This window comes from Hippocampus zosterae, chromosome 21, assembly GCF_025434085.1.
Source record: "Hippocampus zosterae strain Florida chromosome 21, ASM2543408v3, whole genome shotgun sequence".
NCBI classification, from domain to species: domain Eukaryota; kingdom Metazoa; phylum Chordata; class Actinopteri; order Syngnathiformes; family Syngnathidae; genus Hippocampus; species Hippocampus zosterae.
The window spans coordinates 1,964,657-1,982,181 of NC_067471.1; the positions used below are offsets into that span (position 1 = coordinate 1,964,657).

The 17,525-nt window shown below is 44.7% G+C and overlaps 2 protein-coding genes across 4 annotated transcripts in view; one reads left to right on the forward strand and one right to left on the reverse strand.

The window, feature by feature from the left end:
- Window positions 1-17,525, reverse strand: part of LOC127593745 (gastrula zinc finger protein XlCGF57.1-like) — a 34,334-nt gene that overhangs the window by 4,815 nt on the left and 11,994 nt on the right. The window contains exons 3-4 of one of the 3 annotated variants that reach the window (XM_052055398.1): window positions 10,570-11,271; window positions 10,318-10,485 (exon numbers count right to left, since the gene is read on the reverse strand). In XM_052055398.1, coding sequence (XP_051911358.1) covers window positions 10,318-10,485; window positions 10,570-11,271 — 870 coding nt within the window. Of the gene's footprint in view, window positions 1-10,226; window positions 10,486-10,569; window positions 11,272-17,525 lie in introns of all 3 variants that reach the window. The other 2 variants (XM_052055396.1, XM_052055399.1) reach the window with 2 other exon arrangements.
- LOC127593748 (uncharacterized) overlaps window positions 1,569-17,525 on the forward strand; it is a 55,084-nt gene continuing 39,127 nt past the window's right edge. The window contains exon 1 of the mRNA XM_052055402.1: window positions 1,569-2,538. Within this exon, the coding sequence (XP_051911362.1) occupies window positions 1,747-2,538 (792 nt within the window). The 5' untranslated portion in view covers window positions 1,569-1,746. The remainder of the gene's footprint in view (window positions 2,539-17,525) is intronic.

A 17,525-nucleotide genomic window follows, 5' to 3' on the forward strand; every position in this document is an offset into this window, starting at 1 on the left:
TTTCAGTTTCTGCAGAGGATACACTAGCCGACAATTTTCCATCATTGACAGATTTCTTTTAAGAGTTGACGGGAAAAATTTAAGGCCATCTGTCATTTTGACGGGTTGAAAATTGGGCCATTAACCACAGCAGCAGTACGTCCTTAAGAATCGAGCGCGGCACTTGTAAGAGAGACAAGCAGAGAGACATAGAAGAAAAATGACGGGTGGATAATTGACAGAGACAGGAAGGAGTTCTTTGAATTGTCATTGCAAGAGTTTAGTACAGTACATGTTGTGGTGAGGCGACTTTGCGGTCTCTCATGGCCAAAACTATTCACGGCCTCGAAACACCTCAGGGCACTGTGATGTTTGGGTTAGAACATCGCAGCAATATTTATTTTTTAAAAAGTCAGCGAGAGAGAAGCCCGGCCCGACCTGACCTCAAGCAATGATTGACATTTGAGGCCCAAAATTCGGGTCGGGCTCGGGCTTTAGATCTTACCTGTAGGCTCATCCACATCCAGTTTCGTGCAAGGGTGCTCTAGCTCCTCCTCTTTAATGTAGTGGGCATGCTGCTCCTCTTCCTCTTTCAAGTGGGATACCTCTTTTTTCAGAAAGAGTCTCAGATATGAAGAACTGGACAGCACCAGGCTCAGACATGGTCCACACCTACTGGCTAAAGGAACTCACAGCACTCCACGAGCGCCTAGCAGCACAAATGAACCAGCTGCTGAGGGATGGGACTCACCCAGGATGGCTAACCGAAGGGCGAACGATCCTGATCATGAAGGATCCCTCAAAGGGTGCAGTCCCATCCAACTATCCGCCAATAACCTGTCTCCACAACATGGAAGCTCATGTCAGGCATCATTGCGGCTCAGATAAGTGGACACATGGATCAATACATGAGAGAAGCACAGAAGGGCATTGGTAGAGATACCAGGGAGTCAAACATCAGCTCCTGGTTGACAGAACAGTCGCACATGACTGCAGGTCCCGACGTACCAACCTGTGCACAGCCAGGATTGATTACAAGAAAGCCTATGACTCGATGTCACTCGATGGATCGCTGAATGCTTGGAGTTGTATAAGGTGAACAGGACCCTAAGAGCCTTCGTTGCGAACTCGATGAGGATGTGGAAAACCACACTTGAAGCCAATGGCAAGCCACTGTCCCAAGTGTCCATTAAATGTGGCATATACCAAGGCGATGCACTCTCCCCATTGCTGTTCTGCATAGGACTGAACCCCCTAAGCCAAGTAATCACCAAGACAGGCTATGGATACCGCCTCAGAAATGGAGCTACAATCAGTCACCTCCTTTACATGGATGACATAAAGCTGTATGCTAAGAGCGAGAGGGACATAGATTCCCTGATCCACACAACCAGGATCTACAGCAGCAACATCGGGACGTCATTCAGGCTTGAGAAATGTAGTCGGATGGTGACTAAGAGAGGAAAGGTAGTCCGCACTGAAGGGGTCTCACTCCCTGAAGGAACAATAGCAGACATTGAGGACAGCTACAAGTACCTCAGTATACCACAAGCCAATGGCAACCTCCAACTGGCAACAAGGAAAGCGGCTATGGCCAAATACCTCCAGTGAGTGAGGCAAGTCCTAAGAAGCCAGCTCAATGGCAAGAATAAGACCCGGGCAATAAACAGCTATGCCCTGCCAGTGATCAGATACCCTGCAGGAATAACAAGGTGGCCAAAGGAAGAGATTCAGACCACGGATGTTAAGACCCGAAAGCTCCTACAAATGCATGGAGGGTTCCATCCCAAATCCAACACCCTGAGATTGTACGCAAACCGAAAGGAAGGAGGCCGGGGACTAGTAAGTGTGAGAGCCACTGTCCAGGATGAAACATCCAAGCTCCATGATTACATCAAGGATAAGGCTCCAACGGATGACGTACTCAAAGAATGTCTCAGACAATGGGGAACAGAGGATGAGGAGCTGGAAGAGGGACCATCATGGGAGGACAAGCCCCTACACAGGAAGTACCACCGGACCATAACCGAAATGGCTGATCTCAAGAAGTCCTATCAGTGGCTAGAGAGGGCTAGCCTGAGGGATAGCACAGAGGCACTCATCCTGGCTGCTCAGGAACAGGCCCTGAGCACCAGAGCCATTGATGCCCAGATATACCACACCAGACAAGACCCAATGTGTAGGTTGTGCAAAGAGGCACCTGAGACAATCCAACACATAACTGCAGGGTGTAAGATGCTGGCAGGGAAAGCCTACATGGAACGCCATAACCAGGTTGCTGGCATAGTCTACCGAAACATCTGTGCGGAGTATGGACTGGAAACCCCAAGGTCAAAATGGGAAACACCTCCGAAGGTGGTAGAGAATAACAGAGCGAAGATCCTGTGGGACTTCCTGATCCAGACTGACAAGATGGTAATGGCGAACCAACCAGATATCGTGATCATAGATAAAGGGCAGAGGAAAGCCGTTGTAGTGGATGTAGCGGTCCCAAGTGATGGAAACATCAGAAAGAAGGAACACGAGAAACTCGAGAAATACCAAGGGCTCAGAGAGGAGCTGGAGAGAGCCTGGAAGGTAAAGGTGACAGTCGTGCCTGTGGTGGTCGGTGCACTCGGGGCAGTGACCCCCAAACTAGATGAGTGGTTGCAACAGATCCCGGGAACAACATCGGACATCTCAGTTCAGAAATGTGCAGTGCTGGGAACAGCAAGGATACTACGCAACCCTCAAGCTTCCTGGCCTCTGGTAGAGGACCCAAGCTGAATGAGGGACGGACACCACCCGAGGGGGGGTGAGACGAGGATTTTACACACACACATGGAAAATCAGCAACACACATCTATTTTAAAGTCCACTTATGTTCACCAAGGTCGCGGGGCGTGTTGGAGCCTGTCTCACCTGATCTGGATGTACCTCTCGGTATCGGCCGTTTCATTACACCTCTCTGGGCCTCAAGTCAATTGACTCACATCTTTCCGAGCCGCCTTGATCTTAGCCTCCACCATGGTGGGTAACGTATCTCATGGCTTCTATGGTTGCTCTTATAGCCAAGCATCTCTAGGATCACTGATGCTGAAGCGTATATCAACTCATTGGTTCCCATGATCGTTACGGTAGGTATAGCGGTAGGTATACACACACACACACACACTCTCACACACACACACACACACACACACACACACACACACACACACACACACACACACACACACACACACACACACACACAAACAAATGGAAAATCAGCAACATTCATCCATTTTCAAGTCCACTTATCTTCACCAGGGTCGTGGGGCATGTTGGAGCCTGTCCCACCTGATTTCAGGCAAGAAGCAGGGTACACCCTTTGGCCCTTATTATTAAATGACAAAATAATACAACAAAACAACACACAAGACACAGACAGTCGTTCAATCTTATCACCTTTTTCTGCATACATGTTTTTTGAAGCAGTTATTGATGAAAGAGGAGAGTATCAAAGTGTCCTATCACCAGTGGATCAAAGACGTCACGCTAAAAATGTGCACACGTCTGCAATGGAACCACACACACCAATTGGATGGAATGCTTGAATGCTTCGTCTTCATGTTGTAATTGTCCTGTTCTGATCGCCCCTTTTTTGTCACGTGCTTTTTGGAGTGCAACTCTCGCTGTCATTTCGAAATATACAGCAACTAACCCAGCAGAGGTGTCAAAGCCGGGTCGAGAAATTATAAACAGTTTGGCTTTTGCCATGGGTGCTTCAAATCATCTGGCAGGTGACCAAGCTCTCGGGATGCATGATAATTATTGGACCAACATTGTGAAAAAATAATTACATCACCTATCTGAAATCAGACCGAGCTGCCAGGCACCTTTTGGGCTGAGTCACGGGTACATCCCGGCCACCCCAATGAAAGATTTATGGCTGCACCCCTGGTTGCTACCAGGGTCAGTCGTGTCGCATTAAAAATGTATTCCGAAACAGTTTCTGGTTCCCTCTGATATAATGTATTTCGGAACGTAATCCATTTCCCAGGATATCCAAGTAATGGAACTTGAATACTTTGAATTTAATTCTGAGATTACGGCATATCGCGTAAACTTTATTGTTAAATGTACGCTGTTTTTTTTTTGTTTTTGTTTTTTTTCAAGATGGCGCCCGAGTAGGCAGCCATCGGCAAGTGCTCTTCAAGAGCCTTGCTTTTTTGTTCTTTTTTGCTGTTTTTGTCTTTTGTTTTGTCACATGTTGTTTGTTGTTTCATCGTGTGGACCTGATATGGACTGTTTTCAGCGCTTTTTGGCCAAGACATTCGTCAAAGGAGCAGTATCTGTGCTTGGTGGTTGCGCCTTCTCGGCAGCACGCCTGTACCAGCACAGATTTTGATTGGGAGGAATGTCGGCGCCATTGACTGTTGGTGCTGGACAGACCCGGGGCGCTTGTGTTTTTTGCGCCTGTAATGGGCAGCATTTTTCAACAACCCCGTTTTGTTCAGTGGTTATGTCGGCGCAGTTGGACAGTCGGCGTTGGTGCGGCTGGATGGATGGCTGCTGAATTTGAGGATGAGGAGAGAGGAGCATTGGCGCAGAGCGCCGATGCGTATTTGGAACCGTGAGTCGCCGCTTGGAATTGAAATGGATTTCCATGGGACAGGAGAAGTGAACCAATCTCTTTTTTCGTCAGTGGATGCTACAGCTTCTTGTTGACTTTGAAACTTAGCTTGTAGCCGACGTGTGCACATTTTGAGCATGACGTCTCTGATCCACTGTTTAAAGGACACTTTGATTCTCTCCTCTTTCATCTCAAACTGCTTCAAACAACAAAGCGTGTGACGGAAAAGTGGTTAGGACTGCACGACTGTCTGTGTTTTATGTTTTGTGTTGTGTTTATTATTTTACTTTATGTGAACTGTTTTGTTAAGCGCTTTGGTACAGCTGCCGCTGTTGTGAAAGCGCTATATAAATCAGCATGTATTGTATTGTATTGTGTGCAACATACAGCGCAGATGAAATGTCTGTGCCTCTCAACCACAGGAAAGAAAAACAGAACAGTTCAGATAAAATGACAAAATATTACAACACAACACATAAGACGCAGTCAGTCATGCAATCATCACCACTTTTCTGCATACACTTTGTTGTTTGAAACAGTTATAGATGAAAGAGGAGAGCATGAAAGTGTCCTTTCATTAGTGGGTCAAAGACGTCACGCTGATAACATCAAATGTATTCAAGATTTCATACAAACAAAAAAATTCTGATTACGAAAAAAGATACTTAATATTTGTCGGGTCTTTTCTGTCCTATGGTTGTTTTGTATGGATGGTTTTGGAATGACAGAGGAAGCCTGAGCAGGCGCAATTCAAATCCAGAGCACAAGAATTGTTTGGCAGACAAGGTAACCACTTGGGCCCCATGCTGCGAGGATGTTGAATTGCTCTTCTGCTCATATTTTCTGACATACATTTCAATGAAACCCCTTTTCCATTAACTTAGAAGTTAAGCGTTTATAGTATTTTTTATATTAATGGTTGAAGGTACATTGTCATCCTTTTGTTGACGTCCCATAATCTGCCCATCTTTACATGAATCCTCATTACCGTGCCTATGACATGCAGTATGATTCTCTTTAATATAAACAGTGCAATATTATTTTCAACAGCGCAGTTCTGTACGAAGCGAGTGAGTACGAAGTTAACAAACCTGTCATGTGTACTACAGCACGTCTCTCCCGACAAAGGACTTCCAAGAGTTGACGACGACGTTCGTTTTCCTCTTTTGGGCCACAGGAATCCTACGTGTACTTAGTTATGTTCCAAACGTACATTTTCACACGAGAACACCAAAAGCGTCTCACACTCGATCTTGATGTGTTGCGGTCTCTCGTAGTGATGTGTCGTTCGCGAACGAGCCGGCTCCCAGAGCCAGCTCTTTGAAGTGAACGATGGGAGCCGGCTCCCACCTCATTGGGAGCCGGCTCCTCATTGGGAGCCGGAAGGGGTGGGTTACACACACACACACACACACACACACACACACACCCACGCGCGCACGCGCTCTGCAGTTTAGAGAAGGGGAAGGGGTTAGAGAAGAGACACACACAGCAGCACACTGAGCAGCACGCGAACAAGACAGATGAGGAGACGAGAGAGCGAGTTCGTGGAAAAAAAACACGGTGGAAAGGTGAGAAAATGGATAGGAAACGCAGTGAAATATGGACTCCTTTCAATTTAATTGATAGTTCAAAGGCAGCGTGTAGACTGTGCAAGGGTAAAATATCCCATAGATCAGGCTCCACAAATAACCTGCACAGGCACATCAGAAATGTCCACCCATCAGTACAATTTGAAGAGAAAAGACAAGCAAGGGAACCAGCTATTAATGAAGGTGCTAGTGTGTCTGCAACTGTTGCTGCTGCTGCAATGTCACAACTGCCTACATGTACAACCCAGAGCTCTATGAGCCAATTTATGCAAAAAACTTTAAAAGCAGCAAAACAGAACACAATTGACGAGGAACTGGGATTGCAAGGGATTTTCATCCATTTTGTGTTGGCTGTGTGTTGTCGCAACATCTGTCCCCTCAGAGAGAATCTTCTCCAAAACAGGGCAAATATTAACAGAGAGGAGAAACAGGATCAACCTCTCAAAGCTGAGGCACTTGGTTTTTCTTCATGCCAATCTTCGCTAAAGACAAGCTAAAACCTTTACCTGGATTCTGCTTTTTTTCTTTTGGTTTTACAAATTTTAATTTATCATTTGTTGTGTGGTATTCAAAGCTTACTTATGGTGTTTTACTGTAAATAGTTAAAAGCTTATAAATATACACATTCAGAGATTGGAACTTTTTGACGACCTTGTTATGAGATGGGTCTTTGTACTTTGTTTTTATTTTTGTAGCACTCCATGTTCAGTATGAAGAATATAAATAAAGCCATATAAATAATACATATTTGATATAATGTCTATTTTTTGCATTAGTACTCCATTTTACACATAATATTAAATTAATTTAATACCAAAAAATAACGTAAGAAATAAAAAAACTGAGGAGCCATTCGGGAGCTCTTTTTAGGGAGCCGAGCCAAAAGAGCCTGCTCTCTAAAAGGAGCCGGAATTCCCATCACTAGGTCTCTGACAGCGGCGAAGCGATTTACATTCCTCTAACTCGGGGGTTGGCAGCCTGCGGCTCTGGACCCGCATGCGCCTCTTTACCGCTGCCCTAGTGGCTCCCTGGAGCATTTTCGAAAATGTTTGAAAAAAACGCCCACACAAACCAAATGAGCTTGCAAATGGCAAGGGAAAATAAAAGAACACAAAATCAGAACAAGGAAAAGTCAATGGCAGGAAAACCAAAACTCACCAAGGATAATGCTCCAAAACAAGAACAATGTATAAATGGGGAAAAAATGAGATACTTAACAGGGCGATGATGATGAGTAATTTCAAAGGAGGTCCAGTAAACAAGCACTTGGCATTGGTACGAGAGTTGAGAGCAAGGCGAATTATCCGACAATTGGCGATAGCTTGGCAGTGTCTTTTAACAGGTGACAGATAATGACATGAGGAACAGGTGCAGAATGGCATGGAAAGAACCTCCAGAGCCAGCTGCGGGAGACGAAACAAAACCATGACGGTTCCCGCACCACCCCGCCATAGGATGCCTCCTCGACGACCTGTGCCACTCTATGTAGGAAACTGTATAATGCCTTTCGTATCATAATTGATGCATGCAGTTTCATTATGTAACTCATTCTTTATAGTACATATACTGCAGGTTTAAAATATGATTTTCCCCAAATTTTCAGTTTGTGATGTAAGCTATGTATTTTTATATAAATGTGATACAATATCACAAACAATTTAGAAAACAAGATAATATGGCACAAATATGTTTGTGGATTTTGTTAAAAGGGTTAATGAACATCTCAGTTCCCAAAAATCAGATTTTTCTGTCTATTCCTTGATGGGTCAGGCATTAAAGGGTTTTTGCTTGTTTGTTTATTGTTTCTTGAACATATATATCATACACTACAATAACAGATTGACAAAAGTGAAGGCAAGTAAAAATTATAAAAAGAAAAATAAAGACAGACATCATCACAGTTTTTATGTTCAAAGGAGTAGGAAGAAGTAAATAACTTATTGAGTTATTGAGTTATTGAGTCTTTACCCCTTGTTATGTAGCAGTATATGAATTCATCTTTTTTCAAGACAAAGAAGAAAAGAAAAAAATCTACATATCAAATACTTTTACTCTTATGTGTACTGTACTTATCTATTTAAACACCTTTCGGTTTGTATATAATTACTCGTTCTTTCTCCTTTATATATCAATTTTCTCATATTCATTATAAATACTGCATTTCTTCATACATGTCATAAATTGATTGAATTTACTTTTGAACACAACCAGCGATTTATTAATTTTCAGGTCCGTTCCAAATTATTACACAGATTGACACCTATTACTGATACACACCTTTGCTTGATGTTTGTTCTTGTTTTTGATTTTTTGTATTGGTTGGTACCCCTTAAATTATAACAACTATCTCTAATTTCAAAAAGCTTCTGGATATTTTGGCAAAGGAGATTATTATGTGCTTTATACATTAATTGGGTGATTTTGAAGTCAACCAGGTCATAGAATTTCATTGTGTTTGAATTGATGAATAGTGGATTTGTGGGTTCTATATATTTTGACCTGTTGATTATTGCTTTTTTTGTTGTTGTAGCTTTAAGACAGGGAGTGTGTTTGTTTTACAGGCGTTCCCCCATATTTCCACACAGTAGGTCATATATGGGAGTAATAATGAGTAATATAATGTGTACAAAGAACTCTTATTCAACACATTCTTCGTCTTGTGGAGGATCCCTATAGTTTTGGATAGTTTTCTTTTAACGTTATCTATGTGTGGCTTCCAGGATAGTTTAGTATCTATAACTCGTCCAAGAAACTTATTTTCATAAATTCGTTCTATTTCAATTGAGTTTATCTTCATTTTAACTTAGTGTTTAGTTGGTCTCGTGGCAAACACAACAAACTTAGATTTTGTCAAATTTAGTGATAGTTTATTTCTGTCAAATCAGTTTTTTAATTTGTTTAATTAATTTTTCACAGTTTTCAGGAGTTGTTTCATATTTTCTCCAGAGCAGTAGAAGGTTGTATCATCGCAAATAGGACACATTTGAATTGTTTTGAGACACAACAGATATAATTTATATATAAGATGAATAGTTTTGGTCCAAGCACTGATCCCTGAGGAACTCCATGAGTAATCTTCAGTACGTTAGATTTATTGTTATTGAACTGCACACACTGACATCTGTTTTCAAAATAACTTTCAGTCCATTGATATGATATGCCTCTAATACCATATCTCTCTAATTTATTCAATAATATACAATAATCTATTGTATCAAAAGCTTTTTTTAGATCTCGACAAATCCCAACAGTTAATTCTTTGTTGTCTATATTAGTGGCTATTGCTTCCGCAAACTCCATTACTGCCATTGAGGCGGTCCGTTTTTCTCTGAAAAAATAATTCTGATTTTCACTTCATCGCGCGTCTACACTCAAGGAAAACGTCAGCATCCCAGTAAGAAGGTGGATAAAATACAATCAGCCTTGGTGCATGCAAACCTGAAACCTTCTGAGGTGAGAAGTGAAAACTTCAATGATGAATGCTCGTCTCATCATCACACTTGTGATTCTTAATCTGATGCTTCCATGAGAATCTTTGGCCACAAACTGCGCAGGAAAAAGGTTTCACACCTGTGTGGGTTCCTGTGTGTTTTTTTAAGTATCCCTTAAGAGAGAATCTTTGGCCACAAACTGCGCAGGCAAAAGGTTTCTCACCAGTGTGGGTTCTTGTGTGAATGTTTAAGTATGCCTTACAGGAGAATCTTTGGCCACAAACTGCGCAGCCAAAAGGTTTCTCACCAGTGTGTATTCTTGTGTGTATTTTTAAGCTTGCCTTCTCAGTAAAACTTTGGCCACAAACTGCGCAGGCAAAAGGTTTCTCACCAGTGTGGGTTCGTACGTGGTTTGTTAACTTCGTCTTCTCAGAAAATCTTTGCCCACAAACTGTGCAAGCAAACGGTTTCTCACCAGTGTGGGTTCTTGTGTGTTTTTTTAAGTTTCCCTTTTGAGAGAATCTTTGGCCACAAACTGCGCACGCAAATGGTTTCTCACCAGTGTGTATTCTTGTGTGTATTTTTAAGCTTGCCTTCTCAGAAAATCTTTGCCCACAAACTGCGCAGGCAAAAAGTTTCTCACCAGTGTGGGTTCTTGTGTGACATGTTAAGTGTCCCTTCTGAGAGAATGTTTGGCCACAAACTGCGCAGGCAAAAGGTTTCTCACCAGTGTGTATTCTTGTGTGTATTTTTAAGCTTCCCTTCTCAGAAAATCTTTGCCCACAAACTGCGCAGGCAAAAGGTTTCTCACCAGTGTGGATTCTTGTGTGACATGTTAAGTGTCCCTTCTGAGAGAATGTTTGGCCACAAACTGCGCAGGCAAAAGGTTTCACAGCAGTGTGGGTTCTCACGTGGTTTGTTAACTTTCCCTTCTCAGCAAATCTTTGCCCACAAACTGTGCAAGCAAAAGGTTTCTCACCAGTGTGAGTTCTTACGTGGTTTGTTAACTTTCCCTTCTCAGCAAATCTTTGCCCACAAACTGTGCAAGCAAAAGGTTTCTCACCGGTATGGGTTCTTTTGTGACTTTTTAAGCTTGCCTTACAAGAGAATTTCTGGCCACAGTTTGAACAGGTGAACGGTTTTGCACCAGTATGTGTTCCGATGTGGAATTCCAAAGCACTTTTACAAGCATACATTTTCCCACAGTGAGAACATTTCCAGGGTTTGTTGTCTGTGTTACATGTCAGATCACCTTCAGAGTCATCTTCATCCTCCTCATCCTCATCTGCATTTAATGACATGTCACTTTCTGATCGTGGAGCTAAGATACCGTTTACTTTTGATTCTTCCTGGTGGTTTCCAACACCTTTTGTTGTCATGTGTTGACATGAGCTGGTGCTTGGAGCCTCTCTGTCTGCCTCATTTATACTCCTCTGAAAGACACCAGTAAATGGCACCTTGCAGATAACCTCCTCCTCCTCTTCTTCTTTGATGTCAGGGGGCTCATCCACCTCCACTTTCGTGCAACAGTGCTGTAGCTCCTGCTCTTTAATATATTGGGCCTGCTGCTCCACTTCCTCTTTTAAGTGGGAGATCTCTTTTTTCTCCTCTTCCTCTTGAATGTGAGAAGACTGTGCATCCAGCCACTCAGGACAAACATCTTTGCTGATGTCTGAAAGACAAAAGAAGACAAACACGTGTGGAATTATGGTTTAGATTTAGAATGATGGTTATTAAAAGATCCCAATCAACACAGATACATATCACATATCCCAAGATACCTATGAGCACGTGCTGCATGTGCGCACACACAAACACACACACACACGCACAACCTGATGAACTACATAAAAAAACGACATGGCAAGGCACAGAGAATGTTGGAGGCGGGGGAGAGGTTGTTGTGGACATGGCGGGATCCTTTCACCGTCCTCTGCTCCCCTCAGGTCCTCCGCGTGTTCGTTTGATTCAGGCTGAGGTGAGGTGCGAAATCAGAGGCTGGAGAAGTTCTTGCAAGAGGCTTTACTGAACATTCAGGACACAAGTGTGACACAAGCAATTGTGGTGGTCAATGCACAAATGCGCAAAGGCAACATCTCTATGTAAGTCTTATATATGCTAAGCGGGGCGTAACTCCTAATTGATAACATCCTTTCTGTAATGGACATCATCCTGTCCGTTTCTGGATGACCGTTCCATCATTCTTATGTTTTCGGCTTTTCATTTCTTAATCTTTCTTCTTAATCCAATGCTTTTGTTTTTGAAAGACATTTGTTTTCACATAACATGATGACAGGTGCTCTAATGTTACAACATATTTTTAGAAGTCATCTTAATGCTGGCTTCTACGAAAACCTTAATTGCTTGTAGGCCCTCTACTTTTGGTTGGAACACAGCTGCAAGCATGAAACCGCAATCTAGCCAAATGATGCACTGACAGGGTCGTCTGGTCGATGCCTGCAAAAAGGTGTTAATATTATTTTTCGTTGCTAAGACAGTTGAAGTCAAGGTAACATCATAAGGTTCAAGTGGTGGTCATGTTGCAAGATTCAGAGTAAGGTCATGCTTTCGTCAAAGTCTGTCTGTCTGCGATCAGTCGTTGATGGAAGGCGCGCCATTTCATGGTAGGAGTGATGGTACGATTGATAGTTAAATATGAGATTGACCTAAAAACAAGACTCAAATTCAGCCTAAGGATGCATTATCCAATTTGACCACGAGATAACATCAGAACAAATTGTCCACTGAGCTCTCGCCAGCTCGCAAAAGGTCCATTTACACAGTACGGTATATAAATTAAATATGGTTAAATCGAACATTCCAAAGTCAATGCCTTTAAAATACGCCTTAAACAAACGTTTAACAAATGGCAATACGTAAGATGTGATCATACAGTTTTACATAATTTACTGTTAACTGTTTTTTTATGATCATTATTTTTCTTTCTTCTTTTTGAGTGTCATCATGAAATAACAACATGGTATTATTCATTTAATTTAGAATAGTTGTGTGCTGTGATAAACGCTTTGAAACTGCTTGGTGTCAACATTATTGCGAGAGAACGTTATTTACTCCCAAATGGTGCCTCCTGATGAAGAACCAGACAAGATCAAAAACCTGTTGATTGCATGGGAGATAATGAACAATATGAATTGTGTAAACATGATATCCTTTTTAAGATGCATAGATGTGATTTTGACATGTGGTTTTCATTCAAGTATGTGCACAATGACTATCATTGATTTGAGGGAAGATTTTGGGTTAAAGCGCGAAAGATTACTTTACTTCTTCCTACTCCCTTGAACAAAATAACTGTTGAATGATCCTTTTTACTGTTTTACTTACCTTACTTTCCGTCAAATTATTACTGTATATGTTTTATGTTCAATAAACAAACGAAATGAAGAAAAAAAAAAGAAATCGAAAAGTATCGAATTCAAAGAAGAGAGAGCTGTGAGTGTGTAATAGGACGCTTGACTGCACAGCAGTGGAAATTTATGATCAGCTAGAAAGTGAAAGAAGCCGCCTCACCCTTTGAAGGGAAAAACAGCTGTGAACAGAAAAAACATCATTTGCAGAAACCGGACCAGCTGTAGGTTGACATAACCAGAGTAACCTATTCAGGGCTATAAAAACCGCAGTCCGGTGGCGCGCGGGTGGGCAAAGCCCTGATCCCCCCAGGACAAACAATTAGCGGGACCAGACGGAAATAGGATTACCAACAATATTACAATCAACTGGCAGAACTTGAATACAGGTATTGGGGTGGCTTTTCTCTAACACTCTGTTTTATTCCAACTGCCCTTAGTTAGCCGTTGTGTCTGTAAGGAGACATAAACAATATACTACTCTTGCGTGTCGGAAGAAACGAGCCAACCGTATGTATTAAATGTCTATCATAAATAATACAGAGGGTCTTGACCGCACGCAGTTAAGACCCTCTATAGTCATCCAAGAACCAATACAAAACTTTTCCAAACCTCTCCGACCTCGCAAAGCAGTTTCTCTGTACGCCGGCATCACCACTACCATGCGAGTTTGTGTTCTCCACAGCAGGGGAAATAGCATGCAAGAAATGCAACAGACTGAAATTCAAAACACTGGAGCAATTTTTTGTCTGAATCAAAATTTGTGAAGACAAAGCCCACAATCATCCTCATTTATATAATTTCACATTATTCAAACATATTGAATAATACAATATGAATGCATCGGTGTGAATGATATTGTATACTCTTCATTTTCAAATCAGACAGTTCAGTATGTCAAGTGGGTTGTGAGGTCTGTATTCTGCTCATATTTAGTCTGTACTCTGTACATATTTGGCCATGCTGTATAACTTTCACATGCCCGCAGTGCAGCTTGGCGTACTTGTAACAATCCTCACCTAGAATTGGAATACTCCCTGCTGAAGACGCACAAACTTTGGAATGCGCCAAGCTGAGAATCGGTTTAGGAGAAACGAAAGTTATGATATCACACCTTGCGTCCCGGTAACGCCCTTCTGATATAAAAAATTGTGTGATTCTCTTCCTGCTTCGCACTCGTGACCATCGCAGCCATTGTCTGTAACTGCGGGTCCCCGGAATATTCTGTCATTAAAAGCTTTGAAGAAACTGTTCATTGATTCCAGACTTTATATGAAGAACCAACATTCACCTCATCCGAAATTCAACAAATACACAGGGAAGAGGAGGCCACTCTTCCACCAACAGTTGCCTTCAGGGATTTTGAAAGTCCAGCAGGTGTCAGTAGTCTGCGACACAGTATCAACAGTGTGTCATTGTGTCAACACGCTTCATGACGCCCATCACAGAGACAGGAAGGAGTTCTTTGAATTGCCATTTTAAGAGTACAGTCCGTGTTGTGATGAGGTGACTTCTGTTTTTTTGCAAAACACAGTCTCTCGTGGCCAAAACTATTCACGGCCTCGAAACGCCTCAGTGCACTGTGTTGTTTGGGAAGCAACATTACAGTGATATTTTTTTTTTTTAAAGAGAGAGAAGCCCGGCCCGTCCCCACCTGAAGCAATGACGGACATTTTAGGCCCTAAATTCGAGTCGGGCTCATGCTTTAGATCTTACCTCTAGGCTCCCCCACCTCCGCTTTTGTCAAGTCAAGTCAACAGTATTTATAGAGCACTTTCAAACAGCCATCGCTGCATACAAAGTGCTGTACATGGAGCGATTTAACATACACAATAAACAGCAAGACGAATCGGTAATAAAGGCGGTAGAAAGCACCAAGCAGTAAAATCAAGAACAAATCTAAGTCATGCTGAGTCGAAAGCCAAAGAATACAAGTGAGTTTTGAGGAGGGCTTTAAAGATGGGCGGCGAGGAGGCTTGCCGAATATTCAGTGGGAGGTCATTCCAGAGAGAGGGACCAGCAACAGAAAAGGCTCGATCCCCTCTGAGCCTCAGTTTAGTTCTTGGTACTTCTAACAAAGACTGGTCCACAGACCTTTGGCCCCGGGCAGGAGTGTAGGGGCGGATGAGCTCAGAGAGGTAAGGTGGCGCGAGATTATTCAGAGACTTGAAAACAAAGAGGAGGATCTTGAAAATACTATAGCATCCTCGTCTCGAAAGGCGATAGTCGACGCGTAGGGGGGGATTAGGTCCTGTATCTACTGGACGCATGAGCGCGAGTGGCTGAAGAGCCCTATTCTTGAGTGGCATTCCCGCTGGCATTTCACGCAGATGAATGTTGAGGATGGTGGGGTGGTGTGTGGAGCAGCTGCGCGGCACTTTCTCGCTGCCCGCTTCTGTGAGGCCCGGTCCTGCTCCTCCGCCGCAGCCTCGGCGACCCCTATGCGGATGGTGTTGCGCCAGGTGGCTCGGTCTGCTGCTGCACTCTCCCATCTGTTGGGATCCACCCGGACCGCCTTTAGGTCACGTTTGACAGTGTCCTTGTAGCGCAGCAGGGGCCGGCCCACACTCCGGCGTCCCTCAAGCAGCTCGCCATAGAGGATTTCCCGCGGCAGCCGGTGGGGGTCCATGCGGAAGGTATGGCCGATCCAGCGGAGCCTCCTCTTCATCAAGGTGCATTGGATGCTTAGGAGGCCGGCTTGTTGGAGGACCGCGGTGTTTGGAATCCGGTCCTGCCACCTGATGCGCAGCAGCCGCCGGAGGGCACGTAGATGAAAGGTGTTAAGTCGCCGTTCCTGCCTAGCGTAGGTGGTCCATGACTCACTGCCGTAGAGTAAGGTGGAGAGGACGCAGGCCTCTTACACCATAACCTTGGTTTTTGCACTGAGAAGGCTGTTTTCCCAGACGCGTTTCGACAGCTTCGCCATCACACCGGCAGCCTTGGCGATCCTCGAGCTGATCTCGGCGTCGAGTGTTGTTGCACATGTGACGGTTGAGCCTAGATAGGTGAAGGAGTCGACATTTTGCAGCGGCGTGTCCTCGATGGTGATAGAGGGGGCGACGGTGGTTCCCTGGGCTAGTATATTTGTCTTCTTTAGGCTGATCGTGAGCCCGAAGTCTCTGCACGCACGCGAGAGTCTGTTCACCAAGTGCTGGAGTCCTGCCTCACTATGGGAAGTGAGGGCAGCATCGTCTGCAAACAGTAGTTCTCTTACCAGGATGTTGTAGGTTTTAGACTTGGCACGCAGTCTTGCCATGTTAAAGAGGCTACCATCTTGCCATGTGCGGAGGTATACCCCCTCTTCGCAGTCGGAGAAGGCATACTGGAGGAGGATGGAAAAGAAGATTCCAAATAGGGTTGGTGCAAGGACGCTGCTTCACTCCACTGCTGACTGGGAATGGCTGGGAGGTAGCGCCGTTGAAGCGGACTGTGCTTTGCATGTCTTGATGGAAGGAGCGGATAACGGTGAGCAGTTTTGGTGGACAGCCTATCTTCTCCAGTATTTGAAATAGCCCGCTCCGGCTGACCAGGTCGAATGCTTTGGTCAGGTCAACGAAGGCAATGAACAGAGGTCTTTGCTGCTTGCGGCACTTCTCTTGAAGCTGGCGGAGGGAGAATATCATGTCCACTGTGGATCTTTTAGCCCTGAAGCCAGACTGCGATTCGGGGTAGACTCGTGAGGCGGCCTTCATGCGCAGGGAGAGGAGACGGGACGTGCCGCCGGTCGGTGTTTCCACTGCGTGGAGCAGTGAGTTCCTCACTGCGAAGCCCACGCCATGCTGGCGCGGTTCCTTCTGCGGCCGACCCTGCCAGAAGAAGGTGTAGTTTTCTTCCCTGAGAGATCCGCTGTCTGGCAGGCGTGTCTCCTGGAGGCAGGCCACATCGATGTTCAAGCGGGCCAGTTCCTTCCCAATGATGGCGGTCTTTCTTAGGTCAGTGATCTGAGTCGGGTCGGGGGACATTCCGGGGCACATAGTTCTGACGTTCCAGCTTGCTATGCGAAGTGCTGGGGACTTCTTTCTCTTCCGTGTTTTGCCTGGTGCATGGAGGCACTCGCTTTCCGGGTTTCCCCTGCTCTCTACGCACCCAGTAGAGCAGGCGAATGTGACGGGCTAGCACCCTATTGACCGGGGGCTGCCCAGTTTGGGGCGGGCGGTAGCTAGCCAATGGAGTGCGACCCCACCGTCGGACGAGGCCCCTGGCGCTCCGGCTCCACGCCAATTGGCCGGAGCTCTAATGAACCGGTAACTGCCTCTTCCCGTGGTTGCTTTACGAAGTCTTGCGACTTCGGTGGATACCACTCTCCAGTGCGCGTCGAAGGCTTGGGCGGGGGATATGGAGACACTGAGTTGCCCAGGCTGTAGTGTCCCCCTCTCGGTGTCACCGATCGGAGCCCAAGGGAGAGGATGAACCAATACACTTGGGACCGGGTCTGCTGCAGGAGTTGCCAGGGTCGCTGACTGCGTGTCTGACCCTGCCTGTCGGGGCTCCACTCCGGGTACACTGGTAGGGTGTATCACCGTAGCCAATGCCTAAGAGGCAGACCCTGCGAGGCAGC